This window comes from Phoca vitulina, unplaced genomic scaffold, assembly GCF_004348235.1.
Source record: "Phoca vitulina isolate PV1807 unplaced genomic scaffold, GSC_HSeal_1.0 scaffold41, whole genome shotgun sequence".
Classification (NCBI taxonomy): domain Eukaryota; kingdom Metazoa; phylum Chordata; class Mammalia; order Carnivora; family Phocidae; genus Phoca; species Phoca vitulina.
Window position 1 is genome coordinate 315,969 of NW_022589744.1, and position 18,347 is coordinate 334,315.

The window sequence follows — 18,347 nt, forward strand, 5'->3', positions numbered from 1 at the left end:
CCGAAATCCGAAAGGCAGTGGTGTGGGTAACGGCGCTGAGTGCGGCGGCCCGTGAGTCGCGGGCTGGGGAGAAGGGGCGGCAGCACGTAAGTTCTGGCTGGTTTTCCGCACCATCAGCGGGCGGGAAACCAGAGAGTGGCGGTTGGCCTGCGGAAAGGGGTTGGGCTCCCTGCCTCTTCTCCACCTTCTGTGGGGCCGGCGCTGTCGGGATTCCAGGGAAGCTTGGCGCGTGCACCCGTGGTCCTCCGCTCTCTCGAGGGCCGGCACCTCGAGGGGGAGCGGCTTGGCGGGCGGGCAGAAAAGGCGTTCGGGGCTCTTCCCGAGGACCCGGCGCGCGTGCCCGCCCGCCCGCCGCGCACGCCCCCTTGGCCACCCGCTCCCGTTAGTGCCCTGGGGGTCTCGCCGCCGTTCCTCCCTGATGGATAGTTGGTGCTTGTGGCAGGGAAGGGTGAGCGGGCCGAAGAGGCGCCAGGGTCGGGGACGTTTCTCCCCAGAGGGTGTCCACAGGCTCAGCGGGATTTGGGCACCTCTGGCAGATGAGTGGGAAGAAGAGGAAAAGAGAAGCAGCAGGGAAAAACCTAGGTGGTGTACTGTGTATAGTTGGGAGGGGGAATCGAGCAGGAGTATTTGCCTCAAAGGACATCTAAGTGGGAAGTACTCCCCCTTCCACTTCTAGCACGTTCCTTATAGTTTTTCTCATCTATGCGCTTTGTCTTTTTTCGGAAACAAAGACAAGGCATCTCTAGTTTTGTTGCCCAAAAAGATTTTGACTGCTGCAGTGCTCCGGACGTTTATATACTTTACATACAGACCTACTATGAATGGTTAAAACATTCATCATTCTTTGGTTGTAGCAGTTCACTTTTACTTCATTTATATATGGGACAAATGCTCTGCTTTTCTCTGGTCGTAGAATGGAATGGTGTATGCTTGGACATCATCCATGTTAAGCCACCGTGGGAAACCGCTGAATTTCAGACGTGGGGCCTCTGGAATTTGGTGACCTCCCCTTTGAGATCACTAGGGTCCAGATGAATGAGAGGTTGGCTGTCCTTGTTGCATTTTCCCTCTGTTCTGCCGGGGAGTAAAGTTTTTCTTTGGTTAGCAGTTTATTTTATTTATTTTGGGGAGGGAGAGAGAGAATGCAGGCTCTTAAGAAAGCAGGCTCTACGCCCAGCGCAGAGCCCAATGACAGGCTGGATCTCACCACCCTGAGATCATGACCTGAGCTGAAATCGAGAGTCTGGCACATAACCGGCTGAGCCACCCAGGCGTCTCTGGTTAGCAGTTTAAAAGGAAAATCGTAGTCTTTGGAACAAGGACTTTTTTTTTATTTTTGAAGAATCTTTGTAGACTTTCAGGAGCTTGGTTAGAGGTGCAGACATAGGACTACTTTTAAGTCTTTAGAATGTCAGGCTCACACTTCAAATAGGCTGATGTGTTAAAAGACTGTAGAATAAATTTCTGCAAAGCTGGTCTGTCTTCACTATTGCCTTTCTTTTTTTTTTTTTTAAAGATTTTATTTATTTATTTGAGAGAGAGAATGAGAGAGAGCACGTGAGAGGGGGACCCCGCTGAGCAGGGAGCCCGAGGCGGGACTCCATCCTGGGACTCCAGGATCATGACCTGAGCTGAAGGCAGTCGCTTAACCAACTGAGCCACTCAGGCGCCCGTTACTATTGCCTTTCTTTAAAATGTTGAACACTTATGCTGTTAGAAGTCAATATAGTGACTTTTGGGAGGTAATGACTGGGATGGGAGACAAGGAGATCTGGGTCGCTGGTAATCATCATTTTGATTGGTTCATGACATTTCATTGAACTGTTTGGTTATCATGTGTGTTTTTATCTGTATGGAAATTACATTTCAATAAAAAGTTAACAGAAATTGGTTGAGAGTCAGGTGATGGTCAACACTGGATGCTGTGGGACCTCCTCAGCTCTTGCCCTAGTCAGTTTCTCTGTTAGCAGTGTGGTGTCACAGTGCTGTATTTCCTCCCCTCCGAAATTGTTTTAGGTTCTTTTCTGGGTGTTGATGCTGTTTGCTAGCCAAAGGCAACAACTAAAGTTCTAAGAGATACTGATATTTAACCTGCCTTAAGGACTTCGCTTCACATCCCGTTAAATAAACTGGTTCTCTGCTTGAGTTCTCATTTCAAGAGACTTTAGATATATTTGTCTTGGCACTGCTTCCATACTTAGGCTGACTAAAGCCTGCTGCCATAGTGGTAGCATTGAGACTGTGTTTCCACTTACCCACTTGGATGCTGCAGTAGAAAAGAATTTTCTGGCAAGGCATCAAAAGGCTTAGTTGAATTTCCCTTAAAAACAAGACACACTACTCTTTCTTGGCCAAATTATACTTAAAATTGTTTAAATTTTTTACTAGGAGTCACCTCTAATAGAGCCTTGTGTTTTATGTATGGTGTTTCTATATCTCTGCAAAGAACAATTACTTGACTTGCCTTTCTTTTCATTCAGGTAACAGAATTCAGTCACAATGGGGAACGTTTTTGAAAAACTGTTTAAGAGTCTATTTGGGAAAAAAGAGATGCGGATTCTTATGGTGGGTTTGGATGCAGCTGGAAAAACCACCATCTTGTATAAATTGAAACTGGGAGAGATTGTGACTACCATCCCTACAATAGGTATGTTCACAGCCTGTGACGAGACCAGTTTACAAGTTAGTATGTTACACATTTACATGCCTTTTATATTATTGAATACTTCTTTCTGAAAACCTTGTCTGCCCCAAGAGCGTAAACTTTTTGAGGCCCAAACTAGGTAATATAGAATTTCCTAATTGCTCCCTGGCACCTCTAGGACCATTGCTAGGTTTATGGGGCAGTCAGAGGGACACATTTAGGATAAGCACAATTAACCTTATCTGCTTGGCAAAAAAGAAAAAGATAATGATTAAAACAGGGAGGGCACAGGGGTCCCTGGCTGGCTCAGTTGGTAGAGCTTGCGACTCTTTTTTAAGATTTATTTATTCTAGAGAGAGAGCGAGAGTGAGCTAGCTTTGTTGGGGAAGAGCAGAGGGAAAGGGAGAGAAACCCAAGCCGACTTCACACTGAGTGCGGAGCCCAACGCAGGGCATCTCAGGACCCCAAGATCACAACCTGAGCTGAAACCAAGACTCCGATGCTTAACTGACTGAGCCACCTAGGTGCCCCAGAGCTTGCGACTCTTGATCTCGGGGTTTTGAGTTAGAGCCCCACTTTGGGTGTAGAGATTACTTAAAAATAAAAGCTTAGACAACCAGGGAGGGCAGTTATGCCCTCTATTCCACTCAATTAGTGTGTGTCCCAGCCTAAGCCTGAGATGGGAGCTGGGAATCTGCTGTTGCCTCTTCAGTCCATCTTCCTTCCAGCTGGCCTTTCTAAGTGGAAGCATGTCCACAGGAAGTATGTTCCTAGGGTTTAAAGATGCAGTGTGATTTCCTTCACTCTGGCTCAAGCCAATTACTTGAGTTGGTGTCCAGCTGAAGAATCTGCTTTGTTCTAGTGCTGGAGGAGAACCTGGCAGTGGAGTTATTTCTGTGAACCAGCACTGTGTTTTGTGGGCCATTTGAGGATTTCACAAAGGCAGGTTGGATAGGACTTAATCTTTGCCTTAAAAACTGCCTCTAGATCCAAACTCCTGAGTGAGAATAGGCCCCACGGGATGGCATGTGAAGTCAGTAGTGTTCAGAATGTTGGATTAGTCACAGGAACCAAATGATCAACTTCCAACTTGGGCAGTAGTTTCAGAGATTACAACATTTGGAGAAGGAGGAAACCAGATGGAGAAAACGTTCACACCCACAATTTAAAAAATGTTATTAGTCCAAAATGAAAATAGCATAATTGCTTGGTTTTCTCCAATTATAAAAATTATTCATGCTTCCATAATGTTAGACATACAGCAAAACATAAACAAGTGTTAAAAACACTACTGTTAAGATTTTGGTGAATATCTTTGTAAAATCATATGCATTCTGTTTTCAAACTTTGCATTAAACAGTGTGTTTGGATCTCTTTCTATATTATTTCCTCTCTGTGGAATGCTTTCCTGCTTTTTTCCTTAGCTTCCTCCCCTTTTATGTAGCTAACACCAGCTCATTCTTTTGGTCTTAGTTTAAACATTATTTATCAGGGAAACCTTTCCTAATAGCCTGGACTGGTTTTCCCCTGTTAAAAGTTTCCACAGTAACCGGAACTTCTTAATAATTCTCAACACATTTGCCATTGCTTGCCCACTTCTCTTCCTTCCAGCGGTGTGTAGATAAGGGCAGGAACCATGTCTGTTATTTTCACCATTGTTCCCAAGCCCCTGGCAGAATGCCTGGCACATAGTAGCTGTCCAGTAAATATTTGGTGAATGAATGGGATACCAGTCTTGTAGATTGTGAAACTAATGGCCCCCAGTGAATCATCCCCCTCAGTATCCACCCTCATGTGCAGTCCCCTTCTACAGTGATGCTGAGCTTGGCCACATGGCTTGCTTTGGCCAAGGGAACATCAGTAAATGTAATTCAAAGATTGAATGAATAAGTGCTTGTGCCTTGAGGCTTGTACTTTTGGAACATTGCCACCACCGTAAGAGGATGCTCAAAAATGAAAAGACCACCTGGAGAGAGATGGGCCAGTCCACTGCTCAAGGGACTCCATAGCTGGATGTAACTACAGGGGGAAGCCCAAGAAACCCACAGAATTGTTGGGTTCATTATTCTAAGTCACTAAGTTTCGGGGCTTAAATAACAACCGATACAGATTAACATCAACATCAAGTTTTAATAACTGGATAGTATTCCATTATATGACTGTATTTTTAAGATTTTTTTTTTTTTTAAGATTTTATTTATATATTTGACAGAGAGAGACAGTGAGAGAGGGAACACAAGCAGGGGGAGTGGGAGAGGGAGAAGCAGGCTTCCCGCGGACCAGAGAGCCCTATGTGGGACTCGATCCCAGGACCATGGGATCATGACCTGAGCCGAAGGCAGACGCTTAACGACTGAGCCACCCAGGTGCCCCTTTTATATGACTGTATTTTTAATAAATTTCCATTGACGGTTGATTCAGTTATTTACAGTGGTTCTTTTTTTGCAAACACGAACTTTATTCCTTGTAGTAATTTCTGGAGGAAGAATTGTTAAAAGTAATGTACATTTAGGGATGCCTGGGTGGCTCAGTTGGTTAAGCGTCTACCTTCTGCTCGGGTCGTGATCCTGGGGTCCTGGGATTGAGTCCCACATCGGGCTCCTTGCTCAGTGGGGAGCCTGCTTCTCCCTCTGCCTGCCGCTCCCCCCTGCTTGTTCTCTCTCTCTCTCTCAGAAATAAGTAAATAAACCAAACCAAAACAGAGAAACCTAATGTACATTTAGGGGCACATGGCTGGCTCAGTCCATAGAGCATGTGACTCTTGATCTCGGGGTCGTAAATTCAAGCCCCACATTGGGCACAGAATTTACTTAAAAAAAAAAAAAAAAAAAAACCCTTACGTACATTTAAAATGTGAGTACACATTGCCAAACTTCTCTCCAAAAAAGTTGTGTCACCAACTATTAAAAAGTGTTCATCTCCAGGGAATTTGCCAATCTGATGGGGAGGGAAAAAAAACCACTGATTTTTATTGGAATTTCTTTTACTGTAAGTGAATATATTCAAACATCCATTGGCCATTTGTATTTGTTCTGTACTCAATTTTATTTATTTATTTAGTTTTTAAGCTTTTACTTATTTATTTGAGAGAGAGCATGTGTGCGCATGACAGGGGAGGAGTAGCAAAAGGGGGAGAGAGAATCTCAAGCAGACTCCCCGCTGAGCACAGAGCCCAATGTGAGGCTTAATCCCACAGCCCTGAGATCACAACCTGAGCAGAAATCAAGAGTCGGACGCTTAACCAACTGAACCACACGGGTGCCCCTTATTTATTTATTTTTTAAGTAGTCTCCATGCCCAATGTGGGGCTTGAATTCACGCTGGGTGGCCCTTATTTATTTTTTAAGTAATCTCCATGCCCGATGTGGGGCTTGAACTCACAACCCTGAGATTAAGAGTCGTGTGCTCTACCAGCTGAGCCAGCCAGGCACTCCAGTCTATGACTTGATTTTAATTTGGTTCTACTGTTTTTTTTTCTTTTTGTTGGCATGTTTATATGTCTCTTAACAATTTGAAGGAGGACATCATGGGTCAGAAACAACTCTTGTCATGTGTTAGTTTTCTAGTCAATTGTCTTTCAACCTCATTTTTTCTGTGTTTTGCCATATAGAATTTTAGGTAGTCAAATTTACCAATTTTTTTTTTTTAAGATTTTATTTATTTATTTGAGAGAGAGAGAATGTACAAGGGAGGGAAAGGGACAAGCTGACTCTGCGCTGATTGTGGAGCCCAACACGGGGCTTGATCGCATAACCCCGAGCATGACCTGAGCTGAAATCAAGCCGGACGCTTAACTGACTGAGCCACCCAGGTGCCCCATCCATGCTGATATTAAATGCCTTCTTTATCATATACTAAGTTTTCATGGGTGTGTGTGTGTTTTTCTGGGCAACTCCCTGTTGTAGTCATTTGAACTTAATTATTTCACGTGTTACTGAGTTTTGATAATATCTTTAAAAATAATTTATCTGGGGCGCCTGGGTGGCTCAGTTGGTTAAGCCACTGCCTTCGGCTCAGGTCATGATCCTGGAGTCCCGGGATCGAGTCCCGCATCGGGCTCCCTGCTCCGCGGGGAGTCTGCTTCTCCCTCTGACCCTCCCCCTTCTCATGCTCTATCTCATTCTCTCTCTCAGGTAAATAAATAAAATCTTTAAAAAAAATAAAAAATAAAAAAAATAAAAATAATTTATCTGTTTTCAGAGAGTTCCTGGTTATGTTTACTTGCTTATTTTTCCAGGTTACATTTAAGATCATTTTGCTAAGTTTCCTACCCTACCTCCCTTCCCTCATCACTTTAGGATTAGAATGGCATTGAATTTATACATTTATTTAGCAAGAATTGAGATTGCTGCAATGTAGTGAGTGCCCCTCGCTAAAACAAGGGGCATGACTCAAAGTGAGATATGGAAAGTGAGCAGGCCCAGGTTGTGGTGGACCTTGACAGTCATGTTTGGGATTTGGGTGTGGGAAGCCAAGGAGAGATTAGTTTTTTTTCCCTTATTTTAAATATTTCAGTCAAGCATAAATGTGTAGCAAAGTGATATGACCACATAATGTGTTTTGAGAGTTTTGATTGGAAAATGGTAAGTGGACGGAGAGAGGAAGAGTAGCTGCAGATAGTTAGGTCGCTTCAATAATTGAGGCTACAGTCTCTTGGGTTAGGGTGACTATTAGATATTTAGGAGGTTGAATTGATAAGATTTGATAATGAGATGTTTAGGGGTGAGAGTGTTGGGAGTGTCAGGGATGCCTCCCAGATTTCCGGCTTGCGGGATGAAGTCAGTACAGGGGTAACTAGTAGAGGAGGGGCAGGGATCTTTTTTTGTTTGTTTGTTTTTAAGTAGCTCCTTTCCCAGCTTGGAGCAAAATGTGGGGCTTGAACTCATGACCCTGAGATCAAAACCTGAGCTGAGATCAAGAGTCAGACATTCAACCAACTGAGCCACCTAGGGACCCCTAGAGGGGTGGGGATCTTATGTTCAGTTTTGACATAATGCCTTATTGGAGCCTTTGAGACATCTAATCAAAGATGTTGGATAGAAGGTTAGATTATGAGCCTGAAGCTTAGGAGATCTGGGATGGGATAATGTAAATTTGAGAGTTGTTAGCACAAAGGTGGTAATGAAGCCCCATGAGTGAATGAGATTACCTCTTGGGGCTGTGGAAAGAGGAGAATGAATGGGGCAGGACAGAATCATAGGAACTCCATCACTTAAGGATCAATCAAATGTGGTTGAGCTCACTGAGTAGACCAAGAAGGTTCAGCCATAGAAATACAATGAAAATGGGAAACCAGGGAAGAGTTTCAAGAAGGGAATGAGCAGTAGTGTCAGATATAAAATCAAATTATGCAAGAACTGAAGAGCATCTGTTGGATTTATTGATGTGATCGTTGCTCACCTTGGCAAGGCCAGCTATGTAACATGGTGAAGCAGAAGGTGTTCTTGGGTGAGAGGTGACACAATGGGTGCAGTGAATGTAACTAAGCTTCTTAGAGAAGTTTGGCTTTGATGGGGAAAATAGAGGGTGATAGCAGGTGAAGAAGCGAAGTCAAGGAAGGGCTTTTTTGAAAGATGTGAAGACTTAAGCATGCTGAGAATAGGTTGGAGACTTCAGAGAGGTCCAGACTGTATAGGTGGATGGAATCAGCATTGGATAGATGCCCCCTTCTCTTCTAAGAGGGAGAGAAAAAAGTGTGGGTACAGATGTAGGTCGGTTTCTACGCTGTGTGGTGGGAGGTGGAAGTCAGTCTCATTAATGGCTTCTGTTTGCTCTGAAGTACGCTGTAAGATCTGGGAGAAAGAGGGGACGTGTGAGGTTGGAGAGAGTAGAGAAGGTTGGAGACACCGGTCATGATGAATAGAAGAGCAGAGCTGACTAACATAGTCTGTTTTGTAAGCTATAGATCTTTTTTCTTTCTTCTTTTTTTTTTTTTTAAGTAAGCGCAATGTGGGGCTTGAACTCAAGACCCCGAGATCAAGAGTTGCATCTCAACTCATTGAGATGCAACTCTTGATGAGGCTGAGCCAGCCAGGTGCCCCCTGTGAGCTAAAGATCTGTGACTAGCAAGTTGCTTTGTAAATTAAAAGTAGTGTCCAAATATTAGCTGAAATTCATTTGAATTGTTCAACAAGTCTTCATTAAAATTTTTCTTCATCTTCCCAATTTAGGCTTCAATGTGGAAACAGTAGAATATAAAAATATCAGCTTCACGGTCTGGGATGTTGGTGGCCAGGACAAAATCAGACCTTTGTGGCGACATTATTTCCAGAACACCCAAGGTAAAGATTGTCCAGTCTATGGCCTTGGACCCATTTGTATTAAATGTGTCTAAAGATGGATGCTTGAAGCAAAACTTTGTGTTCTGCTTTATTTGGACTGTCAGTCATTCCTTCTCTTCTGATGACCCGCTTACACTTACTGGGGAGGTTTCTTTTTGGAAAATGGTCCCTGCCTTCCTAGAAAAAGTACTTGGGCATTAATGCCCTACATAGAAAACTGCTTTTAATGCAGACTAGTTAAAAAATGGCTATCCTGGTGAATTTTGTCTTTTGGTTAATTGAGAGCTGTATGTGCCTCAGACGAAGTACCAGGTTTTGGAGAATTTTAGTTTAAGTATACTCTTTTAAACTCATTGAGAATATCTAAAAATCATGCCACTGGTGAGAAAGAGATGAACAAGCCTGGCTGGAACCCTAAATACCAGCATCTTGTGTGGCCACGGTCCCTCCCTGCTGCCTTGCTATTCTAGAAGTGCGTGAATCAACACGCATATACCAGATCATTACCTTATTTCCTTATCACTAGTTTCTGGGTTTTTATTTATTTATTTATGATGATTATTATTATTTTTTAAATATTTTATTTATTTATTTGTCAGATAGAGCTAGCACAAGCAGGGAGAGCAGCAGGCAGAGGGAGAAGCAGGGTCCCTGCTGAGCAAGGAGCCCAGTGCAGGACTTGGTCCCAGGACCCTGGGATCATGATCTGAGCTGTATTTCTCTGAAATACAGTGTATGTAACAAAGGCAGAAAAAGTGTTTAATTCTTTCCCTTTATTGATCTTCAGACAAACAACTTGATACCCTAGCAACTTCCATGATGACTCTTAGATTTTTCTATCTTTGTGTTTCAGTCCACTGCAGACAGTACTTTAGATACCCGGAGTGTTTGTTTATCTTGGCTTGGCACTTGCCATTTTGGCCAGACTGTCGCAGTTCCTTATTACTTAATAAAATGAGAAAGCATGGGTTTGAACCACAGCTCTGCTATGAAACCTTGGGAAAGTTTGTCTTTTCTCTCTGTTTCCTTATCTTTAAAATGGAGGTAGTACCTGCTGTGTTGGATCATTTGGCTTAAATGAGACTGATTTTGTAAAATGCTTAGTTCTGTGGTTGGAAGGTAGGCACTCAGATAGGAGCCTTTATTAGTCTGGGTTCTCCAGAGGAAACAGAACCAATAGGATGGATGGAGATATATATATATATACATATATATATGTATACCAGATTAATTATGAGGAATTGGCTCACATGGTTATAGAGCCTGAGCAGTCCCAGGATCTACATTTGGCAAGTAGGGGAACCGGGAGAGCCAAAGGTGGAAGATCCAGTCCAAGGGCAGAAGACCAGGTCCAGGATGGTCAGGCAGAGACTTCACTCCTCTTGTGCTCTTTTCAGGCCTTCAGTGGATTGGAGAGCACCCCCCCCTCCGCCCCCCCGCCCCATGCTGGGAAAGACAGTCTGCTTTACTCAGTCTACTGATTTAAACGTTATTAACCTCAGCTAGAAACACCCTCACAGACACACCCAGAATAACGTTTGACCAAATGTCTGGGCACCCTGTGGCCCCGGTCAAGTTGACACGTAAAATTAACCATCACCAAACCCAAATTGTGAGAGGTTTTACTTCCTCATTCTCTGGCAGGAGTCCTTTTGCCTGCTCGATGTAGAGTCACATTCAGTCACCAAGTTGAAATGCCTTTTTGTTTTCAATCTTCTATTCATAACAAGCCCAATTTTATGGAACTTCAGTAACTTGCTGTGATGGCGGCCACCTGGCTATGATCTAGGGCCCTAGGGTGGGCCAGTTAGGCTCTTTGTGAAACTACAAATGGGGACTCTTTGAAGAATGGATTTGCTGTCTGTGATGGGTTCAGACATCTCAGCCAGGAGTAGCCTTGGATGCTGCCCCTGTTTCTCCTGCCAGCTTCTCAAAGGTCAAGCGGTCTTTTTTAATTTAAAATTTTTTCATCAGTATTGAGTATGACAGACTTAATGATAGCTTTTATCTCTCCATTAAGACACTTAACTGTGTGTTCACTTAGGCTCACTTGTATAAATTGAAATTTGAACTGTTTATGTGATTCCTTAGTTGATTATATTATATAGAGTGCATAAAATGGTCTATTAGTTCTCACTTGGAAAGATTTTTCTCCTTGATTGTAGGTTCAGTTATTTTAATTCGTTAAATGGCAATACATGTATATGGTTCAAAATTCCGAAAGATAGAAGAGTATATAAATGTACAGCCAGGGCTCTTCCTATTGGCTGAACCCACCAGGAAGTGAGAGGGTGACCAGTCAGCCCTGGGGCAGACAGCGGGTAGGGGAATGCGTAAATGTACAATTAGAGCTACACGAAACAAGTTGAACCTCTCTTTATGGCATAGCTCTTTAGATATGTAAAGATAGCTGTCAGTCCCTCCAATGAGTCTTTTCTCTCGGTAAAATATCCCTAGTATATCAGTTCTTTTTCATCTGACATGGTATCTCATTCCTTTGCCATCCTAGTCTTTCTTTGAATCCTTCCAGTTTGCCTGTGTTTTAGAGTGTGGGGTCCAGCAGCGACCACGTAATAGTCGCAGGATGTTCTGATTGTCGGATGATGGAGGAGGCTTTCTCTCGCTCATGTCCTAGAAACTGAGCTGCCATCACTGCTCTTGATACAGCCTAGGAGCAAATTAGTTCTGGCAGCTGCTTCACATTTTTGTCGCACAGAGGGCTTATTGTCAGCTAACCACCTGGTTCTTACTATCATTATTGCCTCAGGGAGAACTGCTGAGAGGGTCTTCCCTGTTCTGTATTTGTGTGTATGTTGGATTTCCCCCTGTGGAATGCTCTGGAGATCGTCTTGCCCCACTGCTCCCTCCATCCAGTGTGGTAGCAGCCAGGTCTGTGCAGGGGGCAGCCGGCTTGGTTTAGACTCTTGCTTCCTGGGGATTTCTCCGATGCTGTCTAGTATGGGGTCCTGCAAAGCTTTCCCGACACCCAGCTTCCTGGAGTTGGGCCAGACTTCACAGGTTAGGGGCACAAGACTCCCTCCCTTCAGATACCTGCTGAAAATGTGGGGGGGTTCCCAGAACATTGTCCTTTCCCTGTGGCATCAGGACGCACCACCTCCAGCACCCTGATGCGTGACGTCTGCAGGGTGTTGCCAACCAGGGATGCTTATCTGAACTTTGATGTCCCTGGTTTTTATTGGGACTTCGTTATGTAAACAGGATGTAGAAGTGAAGTGATTAAGCATGAACCTGGGGAAGGCCTGGATGCTTCTGAAGATAAGCTGGTGCAGTGTGTGCACGGCAGGCTCTCTTAACTCTGGAGAGTACATGTCCTTCCTTAGCTGATTGCTTTCAGTGAAACCATACGCCTAAGTCGGGAGAAGCTGTAAGGACATAGAAACCTCTTGTCCTTTCCAGATTTGGATCACCAACATGCTTGTGATTTCTTTCCAGGTCTGATTTTTGTGGTCGACAGTAATGACAGAGAGCGAGTCAGTGAAGCCCGAGAAGAATTAACGAGAATGTTAGCAGAAGATGAGCTCAGAGATGCAGTCTTATTGGTGTTTGTAAATAAACAGGTATATTATTGGCTTTCTGAGTACTGGGACCGAAATTGCTGCCAGATATTCACTTAAAAATACAGATACTTAAATTAGATGTCTGCCTCCCTCTCTCTAGCCCCTACCATAACCTTTCCCTCCACCTTTTTTTTTTTTTTTTTTAAGTAAGCTCTAGACCCAACATGGGGCTTGAACTCACAACCCCGAGATCAAGAGTAGCATGTCCTACCGACTAAGCCAGCCAAGCGCCCCCCTCCTCCTCCTTTTTAGCTTATGTCTTCTGTTCATTCACTCAACAAATATGAATTGAGCATCTACTAAGATCCAGGCATTGTTTTAGGTATTGGTGACATAGCAGTGAGCAGCAAGATAGACAAAAATCCCTGTGTTCATGGAGTTTCCATTCTAGTGGCAGGAGAGTCAGTCAGTAAGTAATATGTAATGTGTCTGCTGGAAGTGTGGTAGAGGAAGGTAAGCAGAGGAAGGGGGCAGGCTGGATGTGGGAAAGGGCCAGAATGCCTCCATGATGAGATGACATCTGAGCAGACCTGAAGGCCAGCAGGAAGGGAGCTGAGTGGGGCTAGGAAAAGCACGGCTGCCAGCGCAGCTGGAACAGAGGGGGCAGGGGCGGTGAGGGCGGAGATGGTTGCATCATATAGGGTCTGTTGTCAAGGAAGAGAAGGGGCTTTTACATAAATGTAGTGGAAAGCAGTAAAGGAAGAGTGGGAGGAAGGCCAAGTGTAGAGCCGTCCCGTCTTGGGATTCAAAGAGGAATGAAGCTGGGAAAAGAAGGTAGCATCGTGGAATGAGGTAGAGTCGTGGAATGCACCAGCCTGAGATGATTTCAGTCAGGTAGTGATGTGTTTTCCTTCCACTTTCTCTTTCATGAATACATTCGTTACGCGATTGAGCTCATGCTCTTCTGACAGGGCTGCATCCTGTTTTGTCACTTCACATTTATCGAAGGCATTTTCTCTTGCCCTCCAGCTCTTTGTAAACATGATTTTCTTTTATATTTTATTTTATTTTATTTTATTTTATTATTATATTTTTTAAATAGGCTCCACACCCAGCATGAGCCAAATGCAGGGCTTGAACTCATGACCCTGTTCTGAGATCAAGACATAAGCTGATTGGGACCAACTGAGCTACCCAGGCGTCCCTGTAAACATGATTTTAAATGGTGGCTGGACCGTCATTCGCTCAGTCTTTACCCTACTGTTAGGTTCGATGCCAGTCCTGAATTTCACTCATGAACATAATGGACTTTCAAAAAGATAATTACACTTGTTCTTTTTAATTATAAAAGCAGAACATGCTCATGGTGTAAATCTGGCAGCAGTTTAGAATACCAAGTGAAATATTCTTGCCTCACTCTTCAGGGTAAAATAATATTGTTAAATTTCTTCTGTCCTTTTTCAGAGATACAACTTTCTATGCCTGTATAAGCAGTTATATGATTGCATTCATATTTACGTTCTGGAGATCCACCTGCTTTTTCACTTAGCATATTTTGATGTCATTCCATATCAATATCTCTAGATATACCTTAGTATGTGCCAGGCACGGTTCTAGGAACTTGGAATATATCAGAGGACAAGATAGAAATTCCTGCTCTTGTAAAGCTTGCGTTCTAGTTGGAGACAGATAATAAGTCATCAACATAGCAAATAAGTCAGTTTTATAGTACAGTAACGTGTGGTGAGTGCTGCATTTGAAAAGATGAAGCAGGACCATTAGGGAGGGGTCCTGGGGGCTCGGGTCCCGAGGGCCTTGCAGACCACCGGGAGGACTCCAGTTCTTCCCCCTGAAAGAGATGGATCTGCTGCAGGGTTTTGAAAGAATGACTTGCTCTGACTTTCACTGGCTTGAACATAGACCTGAAGGGAACAAGCACACAAGCAAGGAGACCAATTCAGAAGTTTTGTCCGTACCCCAAGTTAGAAACAGCGGTGGGATCGGGTGGGTAGCCATGGAGGTGGTGAGAAGTGGTCCGATCCTGCATCTGTTTTCATGGCAGAGCCAGTGGGTTTTCCCGATGTGGAGTTGGGAGGTCAGAGAGAGAGAGAAATTGAGGATCAGCTGAGCTAAGACTGTGACTAAAGTTTTGGGAGAAGAGCGTTATTTCATTATACAAATGCATCATTATAAACTGACTTTTTTTTTTTTTTTGAATTTGCTTTTTCAAGGATCTTCCCAATGCGATGAACGCAGCAGAAATAACAGACAAGCTCGGCTTACATTCCCTCCGCCAGAGAAACTGGTACATTCAGGCCACTTGTGCCACCAGTGGAGATGGGCTTTACGAAGGCCTGGACTGGCTCTCCAACCAGCTCAAAACGCAGAAGTGATCGGAAGCGCTCCATTCCCCATGCATTGTGGCAAAGTCAGCTGGCCTCTTCTGTGTGCGTGTGTGCGTGTGAGGAGCCGAGGATGGGTGTGTGGCTGGGAGTGGGAGCAGCGTTCTCACACCGTGCCTTAGACGTGCTATAAGAAAACCAGGCTTACATTTGAAGAAAAACCAGTGTTACACTTTAAATGCTACCTTCCATTTCAGGAGTTTCGAGGGTCAGCTTAGGAGGTGATGGAGGGGTCCATAGGGCTTTCCTGGTGCACGACCTTCCTAAAGTCCCTGGGGGTGGGCAGGAGGGGGAGAGCTGGCGTGGGGCCCGAGTGGAGCTGTGCCGTCCTGGGTCTGGCGGCTCTGCCTGCCTGGGGTCCTGTTAGACTTTGGTGGCCTTTTGTAAAAGAGGAAGGGCCTGTCATTCTTCCCCATCACTGCCAGAGCTAGCAACTCACTTTTCAGTGCTTTAAAGCAAACGATCCTCAAGAAAAAAAGATTCCTGCTTGCTGCAGGGTTGAAGTTCAGCTTTGAACTTTTCCCTTAAGTTATGTTCTTCCTGGTTTAATGTGCTTTATTTAAAGGAACTCGAGATCTTTTTCATTAGAGTATCAAGACTCCATTAACACTAGAAAATCATCCAGGCCTTCCCTCATGCTAGTTCCTTCCCCTGTTTGCCTCTTATAAGCCAAATGGAGACCATTTGGGTTAAGTAACCCAGTGTGAGGCCAAGACTCTTCACTGGGGCCACACAGTCAAGCGAAGGGCTGGGTTATGGAAGCGAGCTGAGGGTTGGAAGGGAGGTGAGGGTCGTGTTTGTGTCCTTGTATCACCACCTCGGGTTTCAGGCTCCTGAGACTGCTGCTCCCACTTCTCTGCTCTGTGCTGAATGTTCTATGCTCGAAGCAGGAGGTTCACTCCTGGGATGGAATCGTCACCAGGTTCAGTTGTCTCCGTTCGACTTGCGGTTTTGGTTAGTTTCTGTTCCCAGAACCACACACCTGTGAGTTCTGAGAGTGAGAGAGGATCGAGAGGTTCATTTTGGAGACGAAATTCCCGGCAACCCCTGTTATTGCCCCTGAGTTGGTGCTAAATTTTGCTATGAAAAATGTCTAACCCCGACCGCTCTCCACGGTGCTGACTCCCTCTTCTGGGTGGCAATAACGTTCTATGTGGAGACGTGCTTTATGTTGTCTTCAAAATATTTATAGAAATGGCCTGGGGATGAGCTCGGTTTCACGCGGTAGCCTAGAGCTCGTTTGTGCAAACAGCTGTCGGCCAAATGTGTACCTACGCGCTTCCCCTAGTTCACCTTTGAAAATTCCTTTTTCAAGAAAAATGTTTATTTAAATTACAGAGGAGGGGAATGTAAGGTGAATTTTAACAAAAGTAAACCTTGTTTATTGATGATAATGAAGTTGGTATTACTAGGAAAAAGTTTCATACCATGATACATGTGGGGTGTAATGTTTTTCTTTAAAATGTTGACTTGAAAGAATGTTCACTGCAATACTGGCATCCAAGTCCAGATTTAGTTTTTAACCATGGAGTAATTCCTGAGAAATATGTAGGTTGTATGCCTCAAATTGGCAGGGACTGTGTCTTACACTTTTGTATTTATACTTAGTACAGTGTACCTAGTACAGTGCTAGGCCTCATTAAACAATTGTTGATTGGTTGGACAATAAAGAACTTGCTTTGGAAGGAGGAGAGGACAGCCATGTGCTTCTCAATGTCTTGAATGACTTTAGAATTCCTTTTCCCCTCCATCTTTTTTTTTTTTTTTTTAAGATTTTATTTATTTATTTGACAGATAGTGACAGCAGGAACACAAGCAGGGGGAGTGGGAGAGGGAGAAGCTGGCTTCCCGCTGAGCAGGGAGCCCGATCCAGGGCTCGATCCCCGGACCCTGGGATCATGACCTGAGCCGAAGGCAGACGCTTAACGACTGAGCCACCCAGGCGCCCCTCCCCTCCATCTTGGCAGACTTATTTTATGCCTTTACCAATACTCCTCACTGACAGTTTTCCTGGCGCATTCAGCTGTGGTCTTCTAGGATTTAGGGCTGCTGATTAGGGGTAAGTGGGGCCACCTCAGTGTAGTTACTTTGAACTTTGGACTTGGGTCCCTGAATGCCATGTTGACATCCCAGCTGTGTCCCTTACTAGCTGCTGGCCTCAGGCCATTTACTCCTAGCTTTTGTATCTCTGAGCCTCAGTCTGCTTAATGTTAAATGGGGATAATAATACCTGCCTAATAGGGTTGTGCAGATTCAGTGTCTCAGACCTTTGCACACCTTGCTCTGGGGTTTCCCTGGGAATATCTTGATGTCTAAGTGTGAACAGCAGTGCTGGCCGCAAACTGATGAACATTATTTATAGGAGAAGGGAAGTGGGATGGTGGGGGGAGGGGGGCTACATTTAATCTCTCTCTTGCTCTATTTACCTTCTAATCCTGCTGAGTGCTCTGTCCTTTTCTAACCATGGAGAATGCTAATGAGACCAGCCAGGATGCTTGTTCAACAAGCACATTGCTGTGTCCTACTCTCACCTGTTCCTCTTCCTTTTTTAAGTATTTATTTAGGTATGTATGTATGTTAAAGTTTTGTGGTTTCTAGTATATGCAACCACAACTACTAATTTTCAACAACCCCAAAAGAAACTCTGGATCCATTAGCATCCATTCCCCATTCTTCCCTTCCCCCAGCCCCCCGGCAACCACTAATCTACTTTCTGTTTCTTTGGATTTGCCTATTCTGGGCTGGTGAGGGGTCTGGGGAGCTAGTGGGAACTTCAGGGAGTGCTGAGGTGCTGTTGGCCTGACCACGCTCCAGCCAGAGGCATCAGTCTGAGATCCAGATGAGGCAGAACCCCAGGGAAAGACTGCCCCTTAGGGACCATGGCGTTTATTAGCTTGAGAGGGAATGCGGTGCCGCCAGTAATTACGTGGGACACGGCAGAAAGTGGGTTGTGTGGTCACCTATAGAATGGTAAGAGCTCTGAACCTGGAATCAAAGTCCGAAGCTGAAATTAAAGCTCTGCCCATTCACTAGTTGGATTCGGTTGGGCTACTCAACCCCTGACCCTCCATTTCCTCCTGGGATACAACAGCTCTGTGTGAATACCAACAATATGGGGTAATGTATCCCAGGCTGACCTGGGATACAACAGCTCTGTGTGAATACCAACAATATGGGGTAATGTAGGGGTTCTGTGAGTCAGTTCTATAGACTGTGGGTCCTGTGGTTAGATCTATTTTAAATAATGTCTTAACGGAGCTGGGAATATTTCCATGTGAGTTGCTCAGCACAGGAGGGTTGAAGTTTCAAGTGAAGTGAGGTAGGACACCTAGAAGTGACCGGAGACCTTTGCCCACAGGTCTGATGGAGGTTGTCAAACGGTACACAGAAAATCTGATGATGCGTTGTGGAGATGAAATTTTTTTCCCTTTGAAAATTTTGATACTCACCTCACCTTTTTTGGTAGCAGCTTTGTAGAGATATAATTCACATACTCTACAGT

General features: G+C 44.5%; 1 protein-coding gene across 1 annotated transcript; it reads left to right on the top strand.

Moving 5' to 3' along the window:
* On the top strand, positions 1 to 16,562 carry ARL17A (ADP ribosylation factor like GTPase 17A). Its single transcript, XM_032429834.1, has 5 exons — positions 1 to 86; positions 2,481 to 2,647; positions 8,815 to 8,925; positions 12,379 to 12,503; positions 14,675 to 16,562. The coding sequence occupies exons 2-5, from the start codon at positions 2,500 to 2,502 to the stop codon at positions 14,834 to 14,836; spliced, it is 546 nt and encodes a 181-aa protein (XP_032285725.1). The 5' UTR covers positions 1 to 86; positions 2,481 to 2,499; the 3' UTR covers positions 14,837 to 16,562.
* Positions 16,563 to 18,347: the final 1,785 nt, after the last annotated feature.

Bases quoted from the DNA above. Each gene is read 5' to 3' on its own strand.
- ARL17A (XM_032429834.1), top strand. From the start codon at position 2,500: ATGGGGAACGTTTTTGAAAAACTGTTTAAGAGTCTATTTGGGAAAAAA. The intron at 2,648-8,814 runs GTATGTTCACAG...TTCCCAATTTAG, and splicing joins GACTACCATCCCTACAATAG to GCTTCAATGTGGAAACAGTA. The intron at 12,504-14,674 runs GTATATTATTGG...TGCTTTTTCAAG, and splicing joins TGGTGTTTGTAAATAAACAG to GATCTTCCCAATGCGATGAA.